General features: G+C 39.9%; 1 protein-coding gene across 3 annotated transcripts in view; it reads right to left on the bottom strand.

Annotated features, from left to right (window-relative positions):
- Nucleotides 1-357: 357 nt before the first annotated feature.
- The window catches only part of DCP1B (decapping mRNA 1B), a 50,855-nt gene continuing 25,486 nt past the window's right edge, over nt 358-25,726 (bottom strand). For 2 of the 3 annotated variants that reach the window (XM_081130590.1, XM_081130592.1), the window contains exons 4-9: nt 19,468-19,534; nt 17,255-17,390; nt 8,452-8,580; nt 5,228-6,082; nt 3,232-3,474; nt 358-975 (exon numbers count right to left, since the gene is read on the bottom strand). In XM_081130590.1, the coding sequence (XP_080986716.1) occupies nt 895-975; nt 3,232-3,474; nt 5,228-6,082; nt 8,452-8,580; nt 17,255-17,390; nt 19,468-19,534 (1,511 nt within the window). In that variant the 3' untranslated portion in view covers nt 358-894. The remainder of the gene's footprint in view (nt 976-3,231; nt 3,475-5,227; nt 6,083-8,451; nt 8,581-17,254; nt 17,391-19,467; nt 19,535-25,726) is intronic. The other variant, XM_081130591.1, reaches the window with a different exon arrangement.

Here is a 25,726-nt window from a genome sequence, read left to right as displayed (position 1 = left end):
AGATTGAGCTGCTCAACTCTGAACATAAAGATCAGTCTGCTACAAGCTTGAAGAATGCTTATCATTACACCCTGAACTATTCACTGCCTGTCCTCTGAGGTTAAGAAAAGCTTCAAAATCCTTTGTCACCTTCCTCTCAGCACGATTTGCTAAAATGATAAAATGTTTATCTGGAAACACAGGCAGGCATATTCCGCTGGTTGGGTCCAAAAGAAACAGCAATGAGCTGGGATAAAGGAGATGTTACTGGAAATCTGGACTATTTGTGGACTCTGAGAACAACTGTCCTCTAGAAACTAGCTATAATACCTTTAGAAATAATCTCCCTTCAAAGGCCTGGGGGATGACATGCCAATTGGATTTTTACAGGCAAGAGGTTTATTTTGTCTGGTACAAGCACACCAGCATTGCTTCCAAAGGCTGGGGAAGGGCTGCGCAGGTCAGTCTGTGAGGTGACACTGCCACCCTGTGGTGGCACGCATCGAGGCAGGCGCGGAGCTCAGCAATGGGAACATTACACACACTGTGTTCACAGAAAACCAGAGCTATCAAAAAAGAAACCAAGTTTCCAGAACAGCCCATCCTATGGAGAGGCTAATTCTTCTAGAAATGGCCCCATAGTAAGAAATATAAATAATTAAGTTTGGCATTTACTGTGTGATATGAGCAAAGCACTTTTTCTACCCACTCAATTCTTAGTACGAGGTGTACTGAAGGATGTATTTTCTTTCTTTTTTTTTTTTTAAAAAAAAGCTTGACTGAAAAAAGTCTGAAACATTTTACTTCATATTACACATACTTTTTAAAAAAAGGCAGAAACACTTAGGGTAACAACACTTAACAGAAAAACCTTGAGCTGGAGGACCTTGAAAATCAGTTTTAAAATGTTTGCTTTCACATAGTTTTTTTCATGGCTGCTTGTGTCATGTTGAAGAGATAAGCTTCGTAGATTATATTTAAGAAGTTGTCGTCATTCTGGAAAACAAAACCAAAAGACCGAGGGAATGTGATTTGTTGGGCAGAAACAAAAGGCTTCCTCTGTCTTAGAGCTGCACTGGAGCTTTGATCCTAAGATGCTCATCTCTCCTGTTTGTCTAACAGCTGGTAGTTTTTTACTGCATATGTGAATGTTAAGTGGGGTTGAAGGCCAGGCCAGACAGTCTACTGCAGGTTTTCAACGGTCAGTATGTTACATACAGCACAGATGGGCAGCCTGGCTATGTGGTGTATGGAATGAGGCTCACTCATGAAAGTCCTGGGTCTGTGGGTGAAAACACAGAGGTCCCCAACAGAAGACTGGATAGGGAGGGCTTGACTGAGGTTGGTGGTTCTCGAAGTTTGGTTAGATTGCTAGGGTATTTTATGCTTTTGGCATTAGTTAAGATCTTACTTACAATATGCTTCATCAGTATCTCATCAAAGCTGGTATAATTCTCGCATTAGTTATGGAAAGTGTCTGGCCTTGGCAAGTGGACAGCAGTTAGACCGGCAGTCTCTGAGCCCTTCTGCCTGGCTAAGGGCTGAGGGAAAATCACAGGTCTAACTAGTGGTTTTGTTTTTAATTCTGGAGACTTCTGCTTCCCACTCAAATCCTTTAAAGCTTTAGCAATTCACCCACATTACACATCCCCCCTTCACTCCCTCTTGGCACCCACTCACAGAATTAACACTATTCTCATCAGTGAAGGAGAGCTACTTATCTCTGTTCTTCCTACAAAGTGACCACAAAGTCCCTACTGCGTCCTGCGAACAGGAAAATACTGAAAACAAACTGCTTAGTGATTTCTAACAGTTCACAAGGAAAATACATCTGAAACATAGGAAAAAGTAAAAAGTACATGGAGAGTGGGGGGAAATAACTCCTAACTATCAGTATACAGGGTCTGCTCTAGGCCTTCAGAGATCTTTGGAACAATGTGATTTAATAGGAACGAGCCAGAAGGAATACGAAACTTTAAAATTCAAATTTGTTTTTTTCCCTTTATTGCTCAATGACGTCCTATCTAAGTCTTCATGAACACATCACAAATGCTTAAAAAGGTGGAAACCATTGGTATCCTGATATTTGTGACCTAGTCAGGCACAATCGTAGCCTCTTTAGTAGATAGTCTTCCACTTTCACACTTACAGCTGATTTCTAGCCCCATTCCTTCCATTCTCTCCAAAATACATCACCTTTAAAAAATGTTTTTACTATCAGAGACCATTTTCTTCTTAAGATGAGACAGCTGCAAAAGTGCTGGCCTGCTCCCTAAAAGTCATCTGAAGCTTAAGCCAAATACCACAAAAATTTTCTTAAAGACTATCAAAAGGATACCTAAAGATGTTAACTGAGGTGTGTGAAGTCTGGAGAAAAGCATCCCACTTTTCAGGATCTGCCATTTATTTGTGGATGTGCTTTGCTGGGCGGACACCCAGAGGTTGAGTCCTTGCAGCAGTCTCCCTAGGACTGCGGCCCCCACTGTGGGCGGCAGGAAGGAGAGCTCTGGAGCCAGACTGTTTGGAGCCCAGCTTTGCTATTTACTAGTTGTGTGACCTCAGGCCAGTCACTTAGCCTCAGTTTCCTTGTCTAAAATGAAAAATGATAGTGTTGTTATGTAAGGATCCAATGAATTAATGAATGTCAGGCATTACAACAGTGCCTGACACACAGCTCTGTGTAAGTGTCAGCTGTTATTGTTATTTCATAGAGACAAGTAAGACTCATGGCTGCCAAAGAAGTCTCGTCACCCTCTGCTGTCCTGATGAGCAGGTTTCACAACTATTTGTAAATTTGCCCGTAGTAGCCACAGTCACAGCCGTTACTTGCTCCCCTACCTGCTTACTTCTTACTCAACAGTCTGCTTGACTCTCCACTAAGCACCTCCGCCTGCTCAGACGACATCACTCCTGCTCCCAAAGGCGAGTTCTCGGTTTGGGCACCCCACAGCATCGACAGTCCTTAATTACAGTGTCTGCTTCCTTCTTTTCTGACAGGTGACAGGTTGGAGGACTTAGTCTTCCAAATTACAAAATCTTTAAGGCGTGGAGACACCTAAAGCCACAGCTGATATCCTGAATCTCATCCAGCTAAGCACAGAGCCACTGTGGTCTGGGGTGAGCTGTTACATTGTCCGCTTATTCCTGGGCAGTACTGTGCAGACACTCGCTAACTGAGTGCTTACCTCAGAGTGGCAACCAGTAGGTGAGCAGGACTGGTAAAGGGAAGAAGAGAGACAACAGTCCCCCTACCTGAATGAGGAACAGCAGTGCTTCCTGAAGCTGCCTCTTGGTAAGTGGGCTGCTGCTGAGTATGGAGGGCTCCGGGCTCTGCAGAGGCAGGAGGAGGCTGGTGGAGGCGGCAGCTGGTTCTTGGCTTCCCAGGGGCAAGAGCCCACTCTCCTTTGGTGGGCTACAGGTGGGCTGTGTGAACACCATGGGGGACATGAGCAGAGAAGGAGCAACTGTAGCAGGGATGCGCTGAGGTGAGATGACCTGCTCATAGCAAATACATACAAAGAGGGCAGGAGTAAGTAGCAGCTCACTGAAACAACAGGTACAGAGACAAAGAGGCCACTCGTTAGCAAGAGCAGACAGAGGTGAGTTTAAATCCTAACTGTTCACAACTTCACTGGATGGGAAAAGCTCGAAAGAACTGACTCCTGTTCAGTCCCCCATAGCTCCCTTGTCGTGACACAGCAGCTCTGGCAGCACTTGCTGCGCTGACTACTGTTCCCACTGCGTACAGAGCTTGGCCTCTCAGTAACACTTTACTTTTCTGCTCTAGTTATCGCTTGGTAACACGCACTTAGGACTGCTGGCCTTGTCCTCGGGGCTGGTTGTCCACTACTCTGATCTAAAGTTCCAACAACCGACATGAGTTGTTGGAGGCGCACACGTTTCCACCTCGGATTTCTCTACGGAGGAACCGATGAGAGCAGCCTCCCCACTCACTTCCCACCAGGAGGGAGAAGCTGCTGTAATTTTATAATCACTCCCTTGGTATCTTTTTGGGGAGAAACTAGCCTCGAGGAAGGTGGGTTGTTTAACTGTCCCTGTCGGCTCTCACAGGGGCAGGGCCGTGCTGGAGGCTCCCGAAGGAGGGCCAGCACCGTGTGGCTCACTGGACCTTCTTCCTTGGCTCCAGCTGTGAGCCTGAAAGACAAGAGGGCTGCGCGTGCAGATGTTCATGTCTGACTCTCAACCCCAAGTGTCCTACTGTCCAATCTAAACCATCAAAGAGAAAAAGTCATATAAAAACGGGGCAAGATTACATTGAAAGAAGGATGAGGATGAGTGGCAGGTACTGTTTCCATAGAAACAGGTACTCAGATTTGAGGTTTTAATAAAAAATAGACAAGAGCTCTCTGACTCAGTGCCTCATGGACACAAAGCTGCTACATGCTCATGATCTTGGTTTTCAAAAAGAGTGGAAGATTTTGTTGGCTACTTGCCAAAACATGACAACCATCCAATGCTGAGACAGTAACAGGGACAGCTTCCTAATTTTTAAACCTATTGCATTTTCAATGAACTTGCACTAATTCAAATGAAAAAAAAAAAGCCCGATCTCCAGATGTTACCCACAGGCAACAGAATAGCTTGCGGTTTTCTTACTGTTCTAAGTTATTGATGAACATAGAGAACCATCTTCCTTGAAGGATAAACAATTTCTAAAAATTACAATATTTTTCCCTGTCTGGAAATTTGTGCATGTGTGGGGGGGTACATAGCATACTTCTCTCCCCATCTTCATTACGCTATGCAGATGATATGAATTAAAACAGGCCACACCTTTATGGAGTTAATGGCATGTCCCCCCGACTCCCACACCCCAGGGCCTGCGGCTCTGCAGAGGCAGCATCTGTGCTCCCACCACTCTGCACCCACCTGCAGCACAGTGCCTGGCCGGGAACAAGCAACAATTACTGTGGACTAAAACAACAAGAACAGGCCAGACATCCGATACCCCAGAATGAAGATTAGGGTCCCCCGTGTCTATGTCCTTTCGCATGTCCATGTCTTCAGACCTTATAAACTGCGAAGACTTAACTCTACAAATAAAGTATCTGAGAGGTGGGAAGCTCCCAGGCTGCTAAACAAAGCGAAGATTCTCTTTCCAGGCAGGAAGTTAAGGTGATATAAGCTGCACAGGGGAGGCTTTGGACACTGGGACAGAAATGTCCCTAGAGCCCAGAAGCTGATTCTAAATTTTACCGCATCACAGTAATAACCAGTGGATATTTACCTGGAAAAGAGGAGTCTGCTTTTCTGTGTTGGATGTCTTGTCAATCCAGGATTCCAAGGGTTTCCCTGCTCCAGAGCTCTGAGTTAGCACAGGAAACTTAGCTGCCAAGGCTGGCCGGTTAGACGCATGCAGCTGCTGTTCCTGCTGCACAAGCTGAAGCTTTTGCAGTAGCTCTTGAGGGGAGATCACTCCAGAACCACTAGTCTGATTGCCAGAGGGGGGGGGCATTTGTCTTGGGCATGTGGGCTGTTCTTTTTCATGAGCCTGACATCCTAGTGCCTGAGGTGGAAGGGAGCCATTGAAATGTACCAGCTGTGGCTGAGCCACACGTCCTGGAGCTGCAGGGGTGGCAGCAGTGAGGGTTGTGATGCTTGGGGCCGCTGAGCTGGCAGGTGCTGGTGTACTAGGGTCATACTTGTTCATTGCTCCCGGGGCGCTCTGGAGCTTCTCTAACAGGTTCTGAGGTCTGGAAGCACTGGGTACACGATGAGAAGTCCCAGCGCTCTGGGGAGACCCCAGGTGGACAGGTCCCGTAAAATCTTCCCCAGCAGAATGGCCACTGCCATTTTTGCAGGGCCGGTTTTCAGGCAGCTCTGACAACGGGTGGAGGTCTGTACTCCTGACCAGGAGTTTCTGAATGGCTGGACATAGCTGCTTCTCAACGGGGGGTGAGTGTCTTTTGGGTTCCTCATAGGACAGGGAACGTACAACCCCCTGCCGAATCGGAAGCTTCTCTTGCTGCTGCTGGTGCTGGTGGAAGGTCTGTGGAGGCCCCACAGTTTCCTGACATGTAGCTTTGTCCTGCTTTCCAAAGAGCGCTGTCAAGGACAAGTGTTGGGGTTCAGGGTCTAAGGTCTGGAAAAATAAAAATGTCTCAAAATGGGTCTACATACAATTTGGTTATTTGGGGGATATGAAACATAATTTACTCAATCATTTTTGTCTATTTATAAAGGATTAATTAGAGAGGATAAAAAACTTAATTATAAATAAACTTCACAAAACTGAGACCTTTTTAATTCCAATAATTTTCACAGCATTCTTCCCTACCACTTCCAAGGTAGCTGTTATATTTTAGTATCTGTTGATTGATGAAATAGAAATATGAGTCCTGATGGGCCTGAGGTTCACAGATTGGGAACCACTATGGTATAAAATTATATCCACTAGAAGGTAAGTAATCTCTTCAACAGGAAGTCCATCTAACTCTGCAAAGTATAAGAAGATACTGAGAATTCAAAGGACTATGAGGATTTCAGAATTCCTGGTAGCTTTTCACAGAATTATAGAAATTTAGGGTGAGAAAGAAACATGTCATTTAATCCAACTTGATCCTTTTGACTATATAAACTCTGAGAACAAAGATACCTACTAAGTGGCTAACTGGGCTCAAATATTTAAAAAGGACCCTAATAGCCATTTTTACACAGGGACCTCTGCCGCAAACCGTGCTTCAAAGAAAAGCCTGCATGGAACTGCCTGCCTGCACTGTGTCTCTGTCATCTGAGCCCATCCTTATAAAGGAGTTCCTGGAGTCCTGTTTCAACCAATGGGACTGAGGCTTTCCCCATCCCATCAGAGCTGCACAGAGCTGACCAACCAGAGTGGTTCTATTCTGACCAATAAGGACAGTGCCTTTTGAACCAATCAAATTGCAAGGATTTGGAATCCTCATTTGCATGAGGATGGACCAATCGTGGACCAGGCGCTGAGACTTCTGTCTCAATAAGCCAGCTCCCCTCTGGCTCTGTGAACACACTTTCCCTTTCCATGGACGATTCAAGACTCTTTCCCTGGCTGAGCTGAAATCCTGAAGATGTCTTGCAAGAACAGCACAGCACAAAGCAGACTGGTGCAGAGTAGAGCAGAGCTGTCTAGCCAGGTAGGGGCCTGGCCCACGGCTGCCTCACCAGGGGTACTATTTTCCCAGCCCTGCTGTATCACAGTTGAGCTGTTTTGCACTGAATAAAGTTTCCTTCTTCACTGCACCCCAAATTGAGGATTCCCGTTCCCATTGAATTGGTACAAACTACCATTGATTGACAACTATATAATAGTAGCTTTAAAAAATCATCAAATCATAAAATCTGCCGTGGCCCAGCCAGTTACAAAGTTGCTTCCTTCCTGCTCTATATCATCTCTGGCTCTTTCTGTTGCTCTCTGTATTATTGGGCTAAGAAAACAGAAGCTTCATTCTCAAATCAGCATATTCTCATTTATCTACTGAAATAACAGATTTCCATGGAAAGCAAACAAAAGTAAAAGATAATTAGAAAAGACTTATTTTTTTAAAAATTCAGCACAAGACTTTCATTAACTAGTCTTTATGTCTTTTGGTTCCATGTTCATTTTCAAACTTGATTTAAACCAATTCCTTTAAAAAAAACTTTAATGAGGAATAACCATAAGAAATGGAAACAGCCACATTATATTTACAATCAATAATGGGACTCACAGTCTGGCCCGTATGGCTCAGATGGTTGGATGTCCTCCCATGCACTGAAAGGTTGCTGGTTTGATTCACTGGGTTTTAAGCTCATTCCTGGTGTGGGGCGTGCAGGAGGCAGCTGATCAATGTTTCTCTCTCCCTTCCTTCCTCTCTCTCTGGGACTTGCAGATTAGCAATTTTGTTACTGCTTTACTATTCTAAAATATATATCCATATGTATGTAAATTCATACAAAAACTGCTATCATATTTATAATTAGATGCAAATACAATGACAAATTTTTGGGTCTAAAGAGAACTTTTATACCACTCCTCAGGACAGGAATCCCATTCTGTATACACAATGGTCTGGCATTGTACCTGGTATAAAGGAGGTGCTCAGAAATGTTAAACTGAATTTTGCTGCCTTGGCTGCTTTGGGAAACCAACCATCAACTTCAGCAGAATATGGGCCTCATGGTAATATTCCTGTTAACTCTGATGATGTTATAGTTTGCTGTTTTTGTTTTTTTTTAATACATTATCCTGTAAGGAGTTCAAGTCCATAAAAGATTAGCATAGAGTATGGTAAATGCCAAAAGTAAAAATTTTAACCCCTTTTAAGGAAGAGTAAATTGTTAATAATAAAAGAATCTCTAACTTGAAATCTCTCTTTTTTTGCATTTACCTTAAAGCATCCTCAGACAGCACCAGGCCCTCCCTTGACTATACTCTAGGTAAAAGTTCATTAAGAACCCTATAGAGACACTTTAAATGAAAAGCAGAGAACTGAGTACCTGACTGGGTCGAGGTATGCACTGCTGCTGGTTTTCACTGGGCTTCACTGGAATTGGTTTGATGAGATTGGGGTTGTCGTAAATGGCAGATGAACTGGTTATCTGTTTTGGCTCAGAACAGGTTTTACACTGAAATGGAAAAAAGACCTTATTTTTGGTGTAAAAGAAGCTTTATTCTTTTAAAAAGAACATATTTTCCTTCTTGCTCTTTATTTTACCTAATTGGTAGCTATTTTTTAATTTTATTTTTTTAAATATATCTTTATTGATTTCAGAGAGAGGAAAGGAGAGGGAGAGAGAGAGACAGAAACATCAATGATGAGAGAGTCACTGATCGAGCCCGCAACCCGGGCATGTGCCCTGACCAGGAATCGAACCCCAGTCACCTGGATCCTAGGTCGACGCTCAACCGCTGAGCCATGCCCTGCAGGGCACGATTTTTTTTTTTTAATCCTTACCTGAGGATATTTTTTCCATTGCTTTTCAGAGAGTAGAAGGGAGGGAGAGAGAGAGAAAAACATCAGTGTGAGAGAGACACATCAATTGGTTGCCTCCCACACGAGCCCCGACCGGGATCAAGCCTGCAACCCAGATACGTGCCCTTGGCCAGAATTGAACTGAGGACTTTAGTCCGAGGGCTGACGCCCAAACCACTAAGCCAAACCTGCTAGGGCATAACTGGTAGCTATTTTTTGATAGAGTTTCATGTACAAAAGTAAGTCTTTTAATTGCCTCTTATTGAGCTACATTTGAGTACAAATAAAATTTAAGCTTAATTTTTCTCAGTCACACAATTCAGTGTTCTAAAATATTACCAACGGTATCAGTCTGCAAGACCCTAAAGGATCTTAGATACTTGGATACTTGAAAGGCTATCGATATGCTTAAGAAGCAATAGTTTAAAAATATCGAGCCTAGCACGGCCGGCATGGCTCATGCTCTGACCATTGAGGTTTCAGGCTCAATCCCCAGTAGGGGGCGTGCGGGAGGCAGCCGATCAGTGACTTTCTCATCATTGATATTTCTATCTCTCTTTCCCTCTCCCTTCCTCTCTCTGATATCAACAAAAACGTATAGAGAGTCTAGTGCTTTTCAATGCTAAACAATGATAGAAACTATTCCTTAAATACCATGTCTGGATTGCAGAAGGTTTTTATTCACCTATTAGCAGTTGATTTAAAATTGGTGAGTTCCATCATCAGAGTAAGTAACCCGTTTTTGTTCTACAAACCAAAAAGTAAAGCTGACTCAAATCACTGATTTAAAAATTACTAACATCATATTTATTTAATAAGTGACTTTTTGGATAAACAGAGTAATTCAAACCTGAGTGTTCGGAGCCACTCACTACAAATTAGAATTTCACAGAGAAAGAAAAGAGACAAACATGCCTCCTTATTTCAAGTACTGAATCATTATTATACATCAGTCTAACCAACCATGCAATTACTGACGCAGTAGGACTCATAACAGAAAGAACACAGATGATGCCGGCATCTGACTTGTTACAAATGAAACAGTATAAAAACGCTCCCTTCTGTACTACAGTCCCGCTATAGAATTGCTGGTTTCAATTGTACAGTCAAGGCCTTGGTCAGAAAATATTTCACACTGGAATGTGCTATAAACACAATCTCGTCCCTCAGACACCCAAGGTCCCCAGTTACTGGGCTGTATTTTCTAATTCAAGGAGAGGCACAGGGTCAAGTACCACCGTGCTCACTTAGGTTTGTAAGGTTAACTGTATGAAGGACTAATTATTTTCTTCAAAGAATTCTGTAAGTAATTTGGATTTGGATTAAATGGGATGTGAAATTACATTATGAATCATAAAATGTTATTTCTAATTCTTCTTAGGTGAATGATGGTGGTTAGTGGTATGGCTGCATGGACCAACCAGCCTGGCTTTTTCGAGATATGGCTAAGCAACACAGGACAAGGATACAGCCTAAGATATAGTCACTTACAAAATTTTAGCATGAAAAGACTTTAACTTCTGCTTGCTTTTAAAAGAAAAGTGGCTCAGGAGCTAGAGCATCAGCCCGCAGACCAAAGCGTCGTGTGTTCGAGTCCCTGTCAAGGGCACATACCTCAGTCGTGGTTGGATCCTCAGCCTTGGTTGGGGCCTGTGGTGTGTCTCTAACATCAATGTTACTCTCCCTCTCTCTTGCTCTTTCTCTCTCCCTCCCTCCCCCCTCCCTCCCTCTCTTCCACTCTTTCTAAAAATAAATAAGGAAAAAAATTAAAAAATAAAAATGGATGCTTAGCTTATTTTCCCTGAATGACCCTTCTGTGCTTCTTCATTCTATGTTCAGAGACCTTGAATTTTAAGCCAAAAAAAAAAACCTCACCAGATTTTCCCCACCTTCACTGTGCACATATCCACGTGGGCCAACTGGCTGCTCTGTCTTTTGCTTGCATAACCCCAGATTGACTATTCTAGGTGAAATTGCCAGGAGCTGTTTTCTATGTCACTGCAATTGTCTACCCATCTATGAAGCCTTGCTTATACATAAAAATCACTCTCTATCAAATTGCTCCAAATTAACATCATCCACCTCAATAGTTTGTAGCTCATTTTCCAGTTGTTTAATTTTCTATGCTTCTCCTGACCCAAATAACTTTAAAATATTTGGGAAAAAACATAGTTTTGGAAAAAGTGTATAATGGATTCTTCCTAGAGAACCTGAGTCACTTCTCTAAAGCCTCAAAAACTGTATCATGCAATTCAATTTTATCACACACAAGCACACAAACATATTAGCTATGCCAAGAGAAGAGTCTGAAAGAAAATACACCAAAGGTGTATTTGAGTTATAGGGTTGTGGGTGGTCTTTGTTTTCTTCTTAAATTTTTATTTATTGATTTGAAAGAGAGAGAGAGAGAGAAACAGAAGTTTGTTTTTTCACTTATTTATTCATTCATTTATTCATTTCATATGTGCCCTGGACAGGGACTGAACCCGCAACCTTGGCATATCAGGACAATGCTCTAACCGACTGAGTTCATCAGCCAGGGCTATTTCCTTTTTTATGTTTATGAATTTTCCCATTGAACATCAAAAGACACTTAATAATTTCTTTAATTTCATAAGTAGATCTCAGCTATATTGAGAAGAGAACTATTAATTCTTGACAAAACCCACAAAACACAAAATAGTCCACTTTTGAGTACTAAGAACCTAACTATGTAGCCTATAGATCCCTTCTGGCCTGGTTCTTTTTCTCACTGAACTTTGGTTATTTTATGGATCATCTGCATCTCTACAAGAAGGAAGGAGGTAGCCCTAGCAGGCTTGCTCAATGGTTAGAGCGTCGGCCTGTGGACTGAAGGGTCCCAGGTTTGATTCCAGCCAAGGGCACATACCTCGGCTGCAGGCTCGATCCCGGCTGGGGCTCATGTGGGAGGCAACCATGTTTCTCTCTCTCTCCCCCTCCCCCCACTCTTTCTGAAAAGCAATGAAAAAAATATCCTCAGGTGAGGATTAAAAAAAGTAAGGAGGTAAAAGGAGATGCCACTCAAATTAATATCATTGCCACTTTACAGCAAATTATAGAAAGTTGTTTCTTAGGGAAGAAAGCATAAAATATTAAGCCAAATAGTGTTTCAAATTATTAACTTTACATAAAAAGTTGTATCTGTTATCACTGGGCTTCACTTTACTAATATCATATACCTATAGTTTAAAATGTTTCCTCCTCTAACTTTTTGGAATTTTCATGAATTTAAGAATTTTAGAGTTGGAAAGGATATCAGAAGTCATTTATTCAGTTTAACACTTATACAGAGAAGTAAAAAAAAATTTATACTGTCTCCAATATGTAAACATTCAGTGTCTTCTTGAATACTTCCAATAATGGAAAATTCACTTCCTCCTAACAAGAATTCTGAGGAAACATTTTTGTTTTCTTTCTCTTTTGCCCTCTTTCAATTCCCCCCTCTCCCGTATTTCAGAGCCATCTGGCTCACGATTGCCACCTTTTCTGAAATGTCTGTTGGTGTGCGGGAGAGGAGGAAACGCAAACACAAGGCAAATGAAAAGATGCAATGGATGTTATGGGGGAGCGTAAACATCTGGTGGCAGATCAGAAATAACACGACGGACAAAGAACATGTGAAATGGGCCTTGAGAGACTGACGGTATTTTAAAGTAAAGAAGGAGCGGGGACAGCATGGGACAAGGCATGAAGGCACCGTTAGGAAGCAAGATTGTTATTCGGTTTGGCTGGAGTTTCAAATATCTGTAGGGGGCAGAGGGAGTAGAAGGTACTGGGTTAGAGGAATCACCCGAGGCTGTGTAACGGAAGGCTCGCAGAGTCTACAGGCTCGTGTATAGCCGGCAATGAGAAAACAAGGACTTAGACCAGAGCAGTACCGTGATCACACAGGTTACGTTACATCATCTGGCTGTTAATGGGAGAAAGAATTATTTCTTCTGTTATTTACCTCACAGTTGGAGCAATTAACATTGTGTCTATAACATGTATTTGATTTAATATCTGCACTTCCCGTCAACATTGTAAGAGCCAGTCTGTGGGAACATAATGATGAACAGAACATTGTTTCAACCTCAAGTTAGCAGTGTAGTGGGAGAAGTATCTATTAGTGTCTAGAACTTACTTTGTTCTTTCTCACTGAACTGTAATAAATTTAACTGTAATAAATGAGAAAACAAAATAAGTTCTAGATACTAATAGACTGGTGAGTTCAATGGAAAGAATTTGAATGAAGTGATCTGGGAAAACACGTAAAAAGCAGTATTTTAACTGGGCATTGAAAGATATGTAGAGTCTAAAGGGCAAATAAAATGAGGGGGAAATCATTCCAAGTTGTAGGTATAGTATAAAGTGAAGTCCCCAAAGCCATGAGTGTGTGTGTGAGTTCTGTGTTATTTTATGAGACAGTTAGATGTAGCTACAAGAGGAGGCACTGGAGAGGCTCAGGAAACCAAGTTTATTATACTCACAGGTTGTAGAAACGGGAGGCAAAGGCGACCATGCAGGGCCACATGGGGAAGCCTCGTGGTGGTTAGGAGGGAAAAATCGGTAGCAACGGGAAAACCAAGACTAGCACCTTTCCTGGAGTTTCTGCCCCTTAGGACTAGCTAGTTTGAATCATTTCCGCAGGATATCAACTGCAGGGTTGGTCCCTAGCTGCTGGCTGGGCCCTGATATGATTAAAGCTGGGGGGGAAATATTGCCTCCTGGACCAGGCCAGATAGTGGAGGGATGGCTCTGGCTTGTTAGTTTGCATATGGAAGGTATGTTTCTGGTTGGGCGCTTTGCCCTCTCTAAGAATTGGCAAGCCCAGGGAGGTGCATCTGTCCCCAACCAGAAGATTTTTAAGGTGTCAGAACATTAAATATATAAACAGTACTGTGTGTGTGTGTTGAGAGGAGAGAGGGAGAAAAAAATATTTGTTCAATATTTGCATTTATTATTTACTGGCCACATAGAAACAAAGTTCCTGGAGGGTAAAATGTCACTTTTTAAGATTAATCTTTAGTGTGCCTAACATAGTACAATTAATAAAGTATAATTAATTACTGATTAGTTGCCAAGTAATTAGGATGCCTTTTAAAGACTTGAAGAATTAAACAAAATAAACAACTAATATAAATAGTTGTTATTGACTGAAGCTCAAATTAAAGCATCTCTGCCCAAGCCCTATGCTAGAAGGATAACTGGTTTATTCATATTCATATTCATATTCATACTCATTCACTTGGCTGTTATGTGCCAGGAACTTTGATGAAGACTAGAGATATAAAGATGAATAAGTGATGTCCTTTGTACTCACGGAGCTCACAGTCTAACAATCAAGGGTGAGTTCACAAGTCAAAGGCAGGTTAAAGAAACTCCGTCCATGTCACACTTCATTCAGGACTTTTCTGACTGCTTCCTTGTGGTGCCCCTTCTTCCCTCCTCCCTTTCATTTTCTGTAAACTAGAAAGTTAGAGCTCAAGACTTAGATTCTTTTGGCAAGAGTATTTCAAGGTGGTATATATTTCACATTATATCGGAGGCACATGTCTAGTTATTCAATTTCTAGTGATGCTGATCAATGGGTTTAGGTGGTGGCAGCCTAACCCTTCCATGGTCAAGTTTCTATCAATCCTTCTCATAATATTATTACTGATGATCATTGCCTGAATCAATTATTTTACTAGGGTGTTTTAAGTTCTATCATCTTATCTACATTACAAGGGAATTCTTGGAATTCTTTAATAGAGAACTTTCCCTCATCAACCAGTACTATTTGGTTACTCTCAAATATGGACCATACTTGCCAGGTAGAATAAATGCTTAATTATTTTCCATTAAGTACCAATTTTCAGAGGAAGGAGCCCTAGTACCTCCAAGGATAGCCAATAACTATTTTTTGTTTTGTTTTATATTTTTGGTTGCTTGTTTTCTCTCATCACCATGAACTCATAGATTTTATATAATCAGTGGGTTTCAATCCATTGCAGTCATTCTTGTTGTTAGAATTCGTTATTTTGGTTAGTGGTCCCTTCAGGCTGACTACTGTGCCCCTTCCACATGTCCCTATTTGTCTGACTTTCATATCCCAGACCTGGAATCAGGAGTTTCTTTAAAGAGCCCTGGTAGCTTTTATGAGGAAATAGTATTTAGAAACAATAATCTGGGGGCTAGAGGTGTTTATTGCTACTGGGTTGTCACTTATTTCTAGGTCTTTTCAGGGGAAAGTTAAAAGCTACATATTTAAGAAGTAAAATGTCAACTAATTCTGTCTGACATTTCCATTTAAAATTTAACATTATACATTAATTTATTTATTTTTCTGTTACACTGAAGGTTTTGTTCTGATCACAAAGTTGACCCTTAAACAACATGGATTTGAACTGCACGAATCCACTTCTATGTGATTTTTTTCAATAAATACAGCACATGTATTTTCTCTTCCCTGTGATTTTTCTTAATAACATCTTTTCTCTATCCTTCACTGTAAGAATACAGTATATAATACATACAACATACAAAATATGTGTTAATCTACTTTTTATTAGGATATTAGTTAAGTATTTTGGGGAGTCAAAAGTTATATGTAGATTTTTCAACTGTGTGGGTTTCAGTACTCCTAACCCACGCATTGTTAAAGGGTCAATTGTACTCGATTATTATATCCTGAAAAATTACAATGCCAATATTACTACTAACAAAACCACTGAATAAAGTTTATAATTTCTTTGTAGTTCTTTTTGTCCTTAAAATATAACCCACTAAGGGTGTTTAGTTCAAATAAGGGATTCTGAAGTCACTCTGATTTATTTTCTAAGTAATTATGTCATAATATATTCAATTATGTACATTTACTTCATCTAATTTTCAAATTCTAGAGTTTTCTTTTCTTTTTTCTTAATTTTATTTTTTGCCTGTGTTTCTAGAGTGTTAATCTTTAACTTCTTGATTTTTATAAAAGTGTTTTATAAAATAGGAAAATTAACCCTCTTTCTGTTATTTAGCTGTAAACATTTCTTCTTAGTTTTTATTTTATTTATTTTTTTAAAATGTTTTTATTGATTTCAGAGAGAGGAAAGGAGAAGAAGAGGGAGATAGAAACATGAGTGATGAGAGAGACTCATTGATCAGCTGCCTCCTGCATGCCTCCTACTGAGGATCGAGCCCACAACCTGGGCATGTGCCCTGACCAGGAATCGAACCTCAATCTCCTGGTTCATGGGTTGACACTCAACCACTGAGCAACACCGGCTGGGCTCTTCTTAGTTTTTAGTATCTTTTCACTTTGTGGTTTTTCGAAACCCTGGAACACATTTTCTTTTGTAGTTGAATTAATTGCTTTTGGGTTTTGAGTCATAGTTAGGAAGATTTCCCCTTTCCCAGATTACAAAGAAATCTATACAAGTTTTCTTCTGGTACTCGCATAGTTTTATTTTTACATTTAAATTTCTAATACATTTGAAATTTATCCTGTATATGGCATGAGGTAGAGATCCAATTTTGTACTTTTCCAAGTGGCTACCAGTTAGCCAGCACCATTTATTTAAAAATCTATTCAAATAACTGATTTGGGATTTTCATCTTTATCATATCCTAAATTTCATATCCACTGGGGTCTCATCTTGGACTTTCTCCTCTGTTCCATTGCTCTATCTGGTTGTTTATGCATCAACACCAATACCACACTGTTTTAAGTGTTTAGGCTTTAATGTCTTAGTATCAGGTAGGTAGAGCTTGCCCCCCTTCCACACCCAGCATTGCTCTTCTTTGCCAGGGCTTCCCAGTTATTCTTCCTGGTATATTTTTCCATATGAACCTTATAATCAACTTATCTGATCCCAGAAAAAAAAAAAGAAACCAGTTTGTATTTGTTTAGGAGCCATCTTAAATTTATAGGTTAATTTATGGGGAAGTGAGAGCTTGAAGTTTTATCTCCTTGTCTAAGATCAGGACATATATTTCCATTTGTTCAAGTCTATTATTATGCCTTTCAGGAATGTTTAAAAGTTTTCTTTATATAGGTTTTGCTCATTTCTTGTAACTTTATTCCAAAGAGTTTATATTAGTTTGATGCTATTTTTAAGGGGTCTTCCAGTAAACCTTTAGACTGGGTACTATTTGTATATAAGAAGGTTATTGATTTCTCAGGCTACCTTTTAATCAATTTAAAAGCAAACAGTCTTCTTTAGCCTATTAAAAACAAAGATTTTATTTTTCATATAATTTTGTTTGGTGGAAGGAATAGCAGTTAAGTCTTTCTTAAGGAGCGTATTCCCACTGTGAGAATTAAGCATGTATCACAAGGAAAAACAAAAACTCACCTTTGTATATTCATCTTTGGCCTTGGTGAGCATTTGTAAGATATCTACTTCCTTCCCCTCTCCTGAACTGAGGATCATTGGGGAGATTCCTGCTCCAGCTCCTTGATGGGCTTTCAACTGTTCATACTGAGTTAGGCTAGAAAAGTATACGGGAAGAACCACACCAGAAAAAACAATTCAATACAAATGATTTTTAAAACCACCCAATTGTTTTTATCCTGTTATAATCATATTAGAAATAAGACTGGCTTAAGAGTTGAATGAAGGAAAATGAGATTTGAGGTCCTGAGTACACTGACTAGATATAAGAATCTAGAATAGGGGCAAGCAAACTCCAACCTGTAGGTCAAATCCAGCCCACCACCGGTTTTTATAGAGTTACAAACACAGCCGGTCCTTACGGCTGGGCTGCTTTCTCACACTAACTGCAGAGTTGAGTAGTTGTGACAGAGGCAGTATGGCCTTGCAAAAAAAATATTGACTACCTGGCCTTTTTCAGAAAAAGTCTGCCAACTCCTCATTTAGAGCATTTGAAAGGACTCATTAATTGCTGCGGAAACCGATTTGAGAGTTCTCAAAGTTTGAGCGAAGTGTATGGCAATCAGATTTTCCCCTTCCTTCCAAAGTGCCTTGAAGTCAAAGCAAGGGTAATTCCAGCAACTCAAACCCTGTGGTTCTCTGTCAGTTTGAAAACAGTGAAGATTCCATTCTAGAGGAGAGGTGCTTAAAAAACAGAGCAATGAGGCATGTCTTCTGTTTTCCTGAAACAGTACAGAAGGGAGACCATATGCTCCTATATGCTGCTAGGTGCACTGAGAAAAATACTTGTTCCTTTTGTGTGCTTTGACTTTCAGCTCAAATTCTTTTATAAGTGCCATGAAGTTTGTGGTCAAAGAGATCTGTGAATGTATTGAGAGGTTTAATTCTAACTGAGGAAGGGCTGGAATCCATACAGATCAGCTGCTATTGCTAGTCAACAGTTTCCTGCCCCAGCTGTTAAGGAATTACTGCAGAATGCTAGCAATTTTAACATGGCCTCTTGGCTGAGCTGCAGGGTAATTTTTAATCTACATGAAATCCTGCTATTATTATCCATTGCGCAGTTTACAATAACATGAAAGTCCTAGGAACTAGTTGTTATAGTGGTAAATACCAGTTTGAACACAATCACCATCTGAAACCTGAGCTAGTTACCTAAAATTAGCTGTCACAAGCTAGATTTTCAGAAATCAATTATATTTATAAGAAAGCGCTCCCCAAGTTTCATTTTTGGGAGTCACTTTTTAGTAATATGATTGCCCAAGATTTAAACTTGGAAATGGTTCTTTTGCATACAGAGCTGCTTTGTCAAATCGTGTGGGAGGCAGCCACACTGTGTGATCAGCTGAGTCCAGCACAAGTGGGAAACATTTTATTCTGAGCTCTAAGCCATCCCCATAAAGAGCAGGGAAATAACTGCCTCCCAGCACGCAGCCCAGAGGCTCAAGAACTGATGACAGAGTTGACCAGTCACAGAGAAGGCAGCATGCCTACCTGGGCACTCCTTTCAATACAACCAGGGAAGCCAAGAAGAGCAGGAAGGTCAGGCAGGGATTTAGGTTTCCCCAAATGCAGAATGGCACAAATCACAAGGTGGCACGAGATTGGAAGAAAGAGAGACTAGTAATGAGGGAGAGAGAGAGTGACTCTGTCTACCAATCACTGAACTAACATTAACTCATATATTTCCAAAGAAATTGAAAACAAATACTGTCCTAAACAGAGTTTCAGGTGTAAGGAAGCTCTGAGCCTCTGCAACCACAGGTGTGCAGTTAAAGGAAAGCATTTAGGGCGGGAAGGAAACGAAAGACCTGAGAGAATCTGGAGCAGCCCTTTAGAATGTCTCTGAATGTTCTTTCTACTAATAGACATACTGAGAGCTTTCAAAGAAAAAACTGCTAAATCACAAATCAGTAAGATATTAAGGAAAGCTGCCATCTGGAACAACTCATATTACAGGTACTTCACATATGCAGAAGACAATGAGGTGAGCCATTCCACATGGTAAATGTTACCTCGTGGAAATGTAAAAAAGTTGTATTTATGTCTACTTTTCATTTATAAAGTAGTAGTAAGATATATTCTGCTAAGATTATGGGGTAGTTATGCATACTTAGAAATATAAACAAAAGCACCAGGTCCTGAAAAATGGCATGTAGTCTTTCAGCACTTACTTTTTCATAAGCTCTGCAATTCTTTGGCATTCTTCTTTATCATAAAACCAAATTCCATAAATAGACACTGCAAAAAACACATCAAACAAATTATGGGCATCTTCAAAACTACAAAATAGAAAGGAAGTCCCATTCCATCTTGAAGGAAAACACAATTATTGAATAAATGAAACCAGTCATTGGAATTAAAGCTTGAAAACCTAGCACTAGAATTTTTTAAGCCCACAGAGAAATCTGTAGTGGTCTTATGCACACACACACACACCCAATAAAGTCTATTGTCCTTAAAAATACAGCACCCAAACATAAGAAGAATTTGGTCAACACTTCTTAAAGAATTACTAGATTGAAAATGAAATCAGAATTTCTAAACTCTTGATTTTGAAACATAATGTTTCCATATTCCATTTGCACATTTCACAGACATAGTTCATCTTTATTTTCAAGTATTCAGACACCTAATGCACAAATTAGGCATAGGAATCCCTCTCCCTTCTCCTTTTCCCAGGTAAACATTAACTGAGAAATTGGCTTTGTAAGATGTAAGTTAGGATAGGGTACAGAAAAAATTAGATTCCATAATAAATCTCTGATTTCAAAATGTCTGTACAGAAAATTTACAACTGTTGAAAGCTTAGAAATGGCTATGACTATCATTTAGTAACAAATGAATAGCTGCTATTGATTCATTTGACAATTTTCAAATAAATTGTCTACTGTGGTATGGGCTTATCTACATCATCTTCATAGCAAAGGCTAAATAGCAAAGGCACATGTGTAGATACCTAGCTGAAGATCTAGTGGTATTACTCATATAAATAATGCACTCACTACATATACACTTTTAAATCTTCATTGAAAATAGCAGCAATGTTATAAGGCAATGAAAACCAACTATACGTGTGTGTGTGTGTGTGTGTGTGTGTGTGTGTGTATTAATCCTCACCTGAGGATATTTTTTCCATTGCTTTTCAGAGAGAGTGGAAGGGGGAGGGAGGAGAGAGGGGGAGAGAGAGAGAGAGAGAGAGGGAGAGAAACATCAACTGGTTGCCTCCCGCACACCCCTGACCAGGGCTGGGGATCAAGCCTGCAACTGAGGTAAGTGCCCTTGGCCACAATCGAACCCAGGACCCTTCGGTCCACAGGCCCATGCTCTAACCACTGAGAAAAACTGCCTAGGGCTCAATAAAACATATATATATATATATTTAATATACCTTTATTGATTTCAGAGAGAGGACAGGAGAGGGAGAGAGAGAGATAGAAACATCAATGAGAGAGTCACTGATCGAGCCCGCAACCCGGGCATGTGCCCTGACAGGGAATCGAACCCCGATCGCCGGGATCCTAGGTCGACGCTCAACCGCTGAGCCACACCCGGCTGGGCAACAAAACATATTTTTAAAAGGAAAAACATTTGTAATTTATACTTTCAAAACATTTAATTATATGAATATTATTTGGTCATTAAAATAGCTGTGATATTTTAACTATGACTTCTCCCCCACTCACCCGAGCAACGTGGAATTTCTGCTTCTTTCCCGGGATGATTCAGATATCAATAGGTACAGGAAATGTCTTTTAGTGCTATTTTAGGCAGATATCTTAAAAAGAAACCTTATAAATCCGAATTACTAACTTGCAAGTTAGTAATTTAACTTTGCATGATTAGTGTACCAGGAATCTCTATCTTACCTACCTACATATGTGAAGAGGAGGAAGTGGAGAAACTGGCTCTTCCTTGAATTGGGACATTTTACCTTCTTAGAAATACATACACATCTTGCCTTTAATACAGCGACAATCTTTTGAAAAAGAACATCTGAGTTCTGAAGCCAATGAGCTGTAACAGCCTTTATGTCAAAAAGAAATTCTTTCATCTCAAGATCATTAAATGAGTATCTTGAAACTTTTATTCAAGGTTGTTTCCAGTTCAGCAACATTAATTGTTTACCCTGATTGCCTACACAGATGCCCACACACTAACCCACCCAGTTTCATGTTCTTGTAAGTACATGACATTCAACTACTTAATAAGTTTATGTATTTTGGTGGCTTTAATCTTAGTTACAAAACTAGGAACCTGGTCTATTTTTTGGTTATCCATTCCTTTCCTTGGGAGGAAAAGTGGTAGCATGGGAGACAAACAGCATAACTAAAAAAATTCAAGGTCCAACTGCAGAGAAAAAAACAGCCATTTGTGTCCCATCAGTAGAACGTATTAGTAGAAATATTTTGGGTGTTTTTTGTGGGTTTTTTTTGATGTTACACATTTGTGGCATTTGACATAAGGAGCTAGATTTTCATAAGGGTAGAATGCCAAGGAAATAGTTGATACAAACAGAAATGCAATTTGACAGTATCATTACCAGGAGATAACTGAAATGCAGATTTAGGGAGGGAAAATGCTATAAAAACATCTTTCAGATGTCAAAGAATGAAAGGAGACTGGATTTGTAAGTGATTATATAAGACATTGTGGAGATTTCTTTAGGACCTGACCACATCTCTGAAGCAACTTGACTTTCAGATTAAACGGACCATTTTGAAATAGCTCTTTTTTTCTATTCCAGTTAATATTTATTTTGAACATAAAATTTAAATAGCCAAGAGGTAGGGGTAGGGTGGGGAACAGACTTACCAACAGTCTGGCTACAGAAAGGTAGCACCAAGATAAATGGTAGAACTGGGCCTAATTTTTTTCTCCCTAAAATAGTTTTGCCACTTGAGCTGCATTCCACTGGGAAAGGGGCAGTGAATTACATTAAAGTGCACATTCCAACTAAAGTTTTCTGTCTCTTAGGCCCAAGGTCCATCGACCCCTGGACAAACCTATCACTCTTCTACACAAGAGGGTGTATCAGAGCAGCTCGTGGTGACAAATAAAAACCAGAGATCATCATGCCTTAGGGAGGTGATGAGCTGACAGGCTGACAGAAACCATTAGCCTCACATTTCAATCCCAGTTTTCCTGTAAAGCCACTAGGGGAGAGGCCCATCCTTACGTAGGCAGTGAGCACAGCAGGGAGGAAAGAAAAAGACAAGGTTGTAAAGAACCACAAAAGAGACCTGGTTTTTAGGATTCTAAAACTTAGAGTAATTCCTGTCACCTAAATTTGCAGTGACGTGATAAGGCCTCATTAATTTGTGTAGCACAGAAATGTGACTATGAGAATGGTTTTTAGGTTTTAAAAATTTACAAGGAGAAAAGCTCACGAGCAGGGTATTTTCTTACTTTTGAAAATCGACCTACAAGTACGCATCTGGAAATTCACCATGCTTCGAGCCTTTGTTCAGCCCGCTACGCCTGCGTACCAGCCGCTCCCCAGTCTCCCGTCTGCTGAAACAGAGGTGAAGTTTAAGGGCACTTTAGTGCATGAAGCTCAACTCAACTGTTTCTACACCCCTCCTGGAGGTAAGAACCCAAAAGTGGAGTAAAGAATAGAAAGAAAATGTTGACATTTACTCTAAAATATTCTCCTGACGCCTAGAATGTGTGACTCCCTCACTCTAAGGACTCATCTTTTGGGCAGTCCTCTTCATATTTAATACAGGATCTTTAACAGCACAGTTGTGAAATTGTGCCTAAAATTGCACTGTCCTGGTTTATGTCATGATTTGGAAATTCTCAGTTGAAAAAAAGCAGTGTTCGAGGCACCAGGCAATGCAATATTGCCTCTACATGTCTGCTAAAACACCAGTCTTCTACTTGCCTTTTAATTCTGCAAGGAAGATTAAGGAAAGCAAAATTTCCATATTAGATTTCATATCTGACTAGAGAGAGAAACAGATTATATTTCATAATGATATTGTCTTCCTTTGTAATTTCTCCAGCAGAAAAATCTAAAGGTGATCAAATTTAAGAGGCTAGTTAAGAGGTCATTAGAGCAATATCAAATATCCTTAAATGCACATTCATTTGGACCTTTGATTATCATTAGCATGGAGCATTCATTCATTCTGGACATTCTTAAGGGATTTACCTCATTTAGTTTATGTTCCTAATAAATATTTCTTTCCAATCTGTTCTTTTAAAACATTTATCATTTGTTCCATATTTTACCCCAAATATCTTTCAACTCCAAATCACGAATGATAGCTTATAACCCTTTAACAAGGATTCATGCTAATATTTGTGCAACTTTAAAATAAGACATATTTCCATATAGTTAGTAGGTAGACAATACATAATTACATAGGAAAATTTTTAATATGCAGAATAAGGATATATGATGCTGCAATGCTCTTCTCTAAGTCACAAATTTCTCTCAAAATGATAGGAAAATATATTTTTCTTGGTCAGTATGTAGCAAGAAGGCATTTAAATTCTTTTTTACTAGGAAAACCATGGAAAAGTGACAGTATAAATTACATAGATATCTTCTGGGCACTTAAACCAGAATTTAAAAATCCCTTCAAACCCCATTCCTTTCATCAAGTCCTTCTCAAATGAGTGGAATAATTATCCCAAATGTAAGGACCATGAACATCTAACCATATACTTGGTGTAAATACTTTGGCGTAAACAATATTTCTTGATTTATTGTACCATTTATCTAGTTCAGGCTTTTATAAGTTTGACTACATTGACGATGACTAGTTACTGGCATCTGGTAGTAAGCCCACACACTCAGCTATTACCCTTCTGAAAGATCACAAGATAGTTAACAAATTAGAAAATCAGAACCATGAGATTTTAGAGGTGGACATCAGCTAAGAAGTGTGCAGTTCAGCAACCTATTTAGCTAATGAGTAATATGTGGTCTAACAAGGCTAAATGGCTTAGCCAAAGTCATTTTTCTTAGTTCAATCTGTTTTCTCTAAAATATGCCCCTCTCCCATCCTTACAAATGAAAAAAGTATTAAAACAATTTTTAGGTTTGTTTGATTTGTAGGCTTGGCTATATGAGTTTATGTGGACTCTCAAAAGGAAAAAAGGAAGGATGGAAGAAAGGGAGAGGGGGAAATGCGTGTGGAGGAAAGAAAGGGAGCGAGGGAGGAAAGAGAGGAAGGCAGTCACGGAATCGCGGTTCCTAGTACTGGCTGTATTTTTACGGCAGTAAATGCTGAGCAGCAATCACGTTGCCCGTGTACTGGTGCCCACAGATGGAAAACGTAGGCTGTGTTTGGCTGCTCTATGCTGACTCTGCACTTCCACCCCATTTGGAATGCTTTGCACTAAAAATGCTTTCTTTCGGCTTGTTCTTTAATGCCTTTAAAGCAGTGTTCTTTCATTCACCTCTGCTTAGCTCTACTAACCAAACACGGGCATAATCTTGTAAAACAAAGTTTTCGCTGGCCACTGAGAGTCTACATAACACTGTTATCTTTGGCCTCTGGTCTGGTTCTTTTCATATGACATAGTTTTACTGCACCTCACAAATCAGTGATCCCATGATCTCAAAATATTGGAAGGTTCACAGTATATGAAACTTCTTTTATGGTTGACTAAATGCTCATGAACATTTTTGAGGAAACAGTAGAAAACTTAAACAAATACTGTGAAGTAGAAACAACCTTCCCCTTTATAAATAAATTAACTTCATTAGAAAGTTAATGCCATAAAAAACAGCAACAAAAAACCTCTCAATTAAAACATTACACTAACTTGGGTTAAATTAATATGTATCTCAAACTATAAATGAGAAATTATCTTCAAAGAAAAAGATGGATTTATCTTTTTAAAAGTTTTCGTTTATAACAAATGCAGGTTGTCATTAGACCTTCTGAACCTTCAGAGGTCATTACCCTCCCAAAGTGGGAGTCTTGGGTCTGTGACTACCCACAGGCTCTAGAGCATCTGATGGAATTGTCCTCATTATGTACTAACTTCTAATAAACTTTATTTATTCTCCTTTAATCTAAGAGACTAAATAAACATTTTAAAAAATTAGGAAGTAGAAAAGCCATAAGTAATAATAAATATAAATAGGAATGACTTACTCTGTTTTGTTGGCCATTTAAATTTATATTTTCATTTTGTTCATAATCCTGCTGATTAATTTCAAAACCTCCTGTGCCACAAACAACAACATGGGCTCTCTAAAGTGCCTCCCTCTCTCCTGAGCTCTTAGCCTTAAGGACTCAGTCTTTCTCATTATCCTCCAGGGATAAACAGTCTCAGCTTTCTCTTTGCTTCCAGTTATTTGTATATCCTTTGACCAAAAAACAAAACAAAATACATGCCATAATTAAGTATTTATGCAACTGTTCCCTCCGCTGGACTACGCGCTCCTAGAGGGCAGGGCTTGGTTAACAC

The sequence above is a fragment of the Miniopterus schreibersii genome, assembly GCF_964146895.1.
Source record: "Miniopterus schreibersii genome assembly, chromosome: 2".
NCBI lineage: Eukaryota > Metazoa > Chordata > Mammalia > Chiroptera > Miniopteridae > Miniopterus > Miniopterus schreibersii.
Note: the sequence above shows the minus strand (reverse complement) of the source record. Positions and strands in the feature narration are given on the sequence as shown.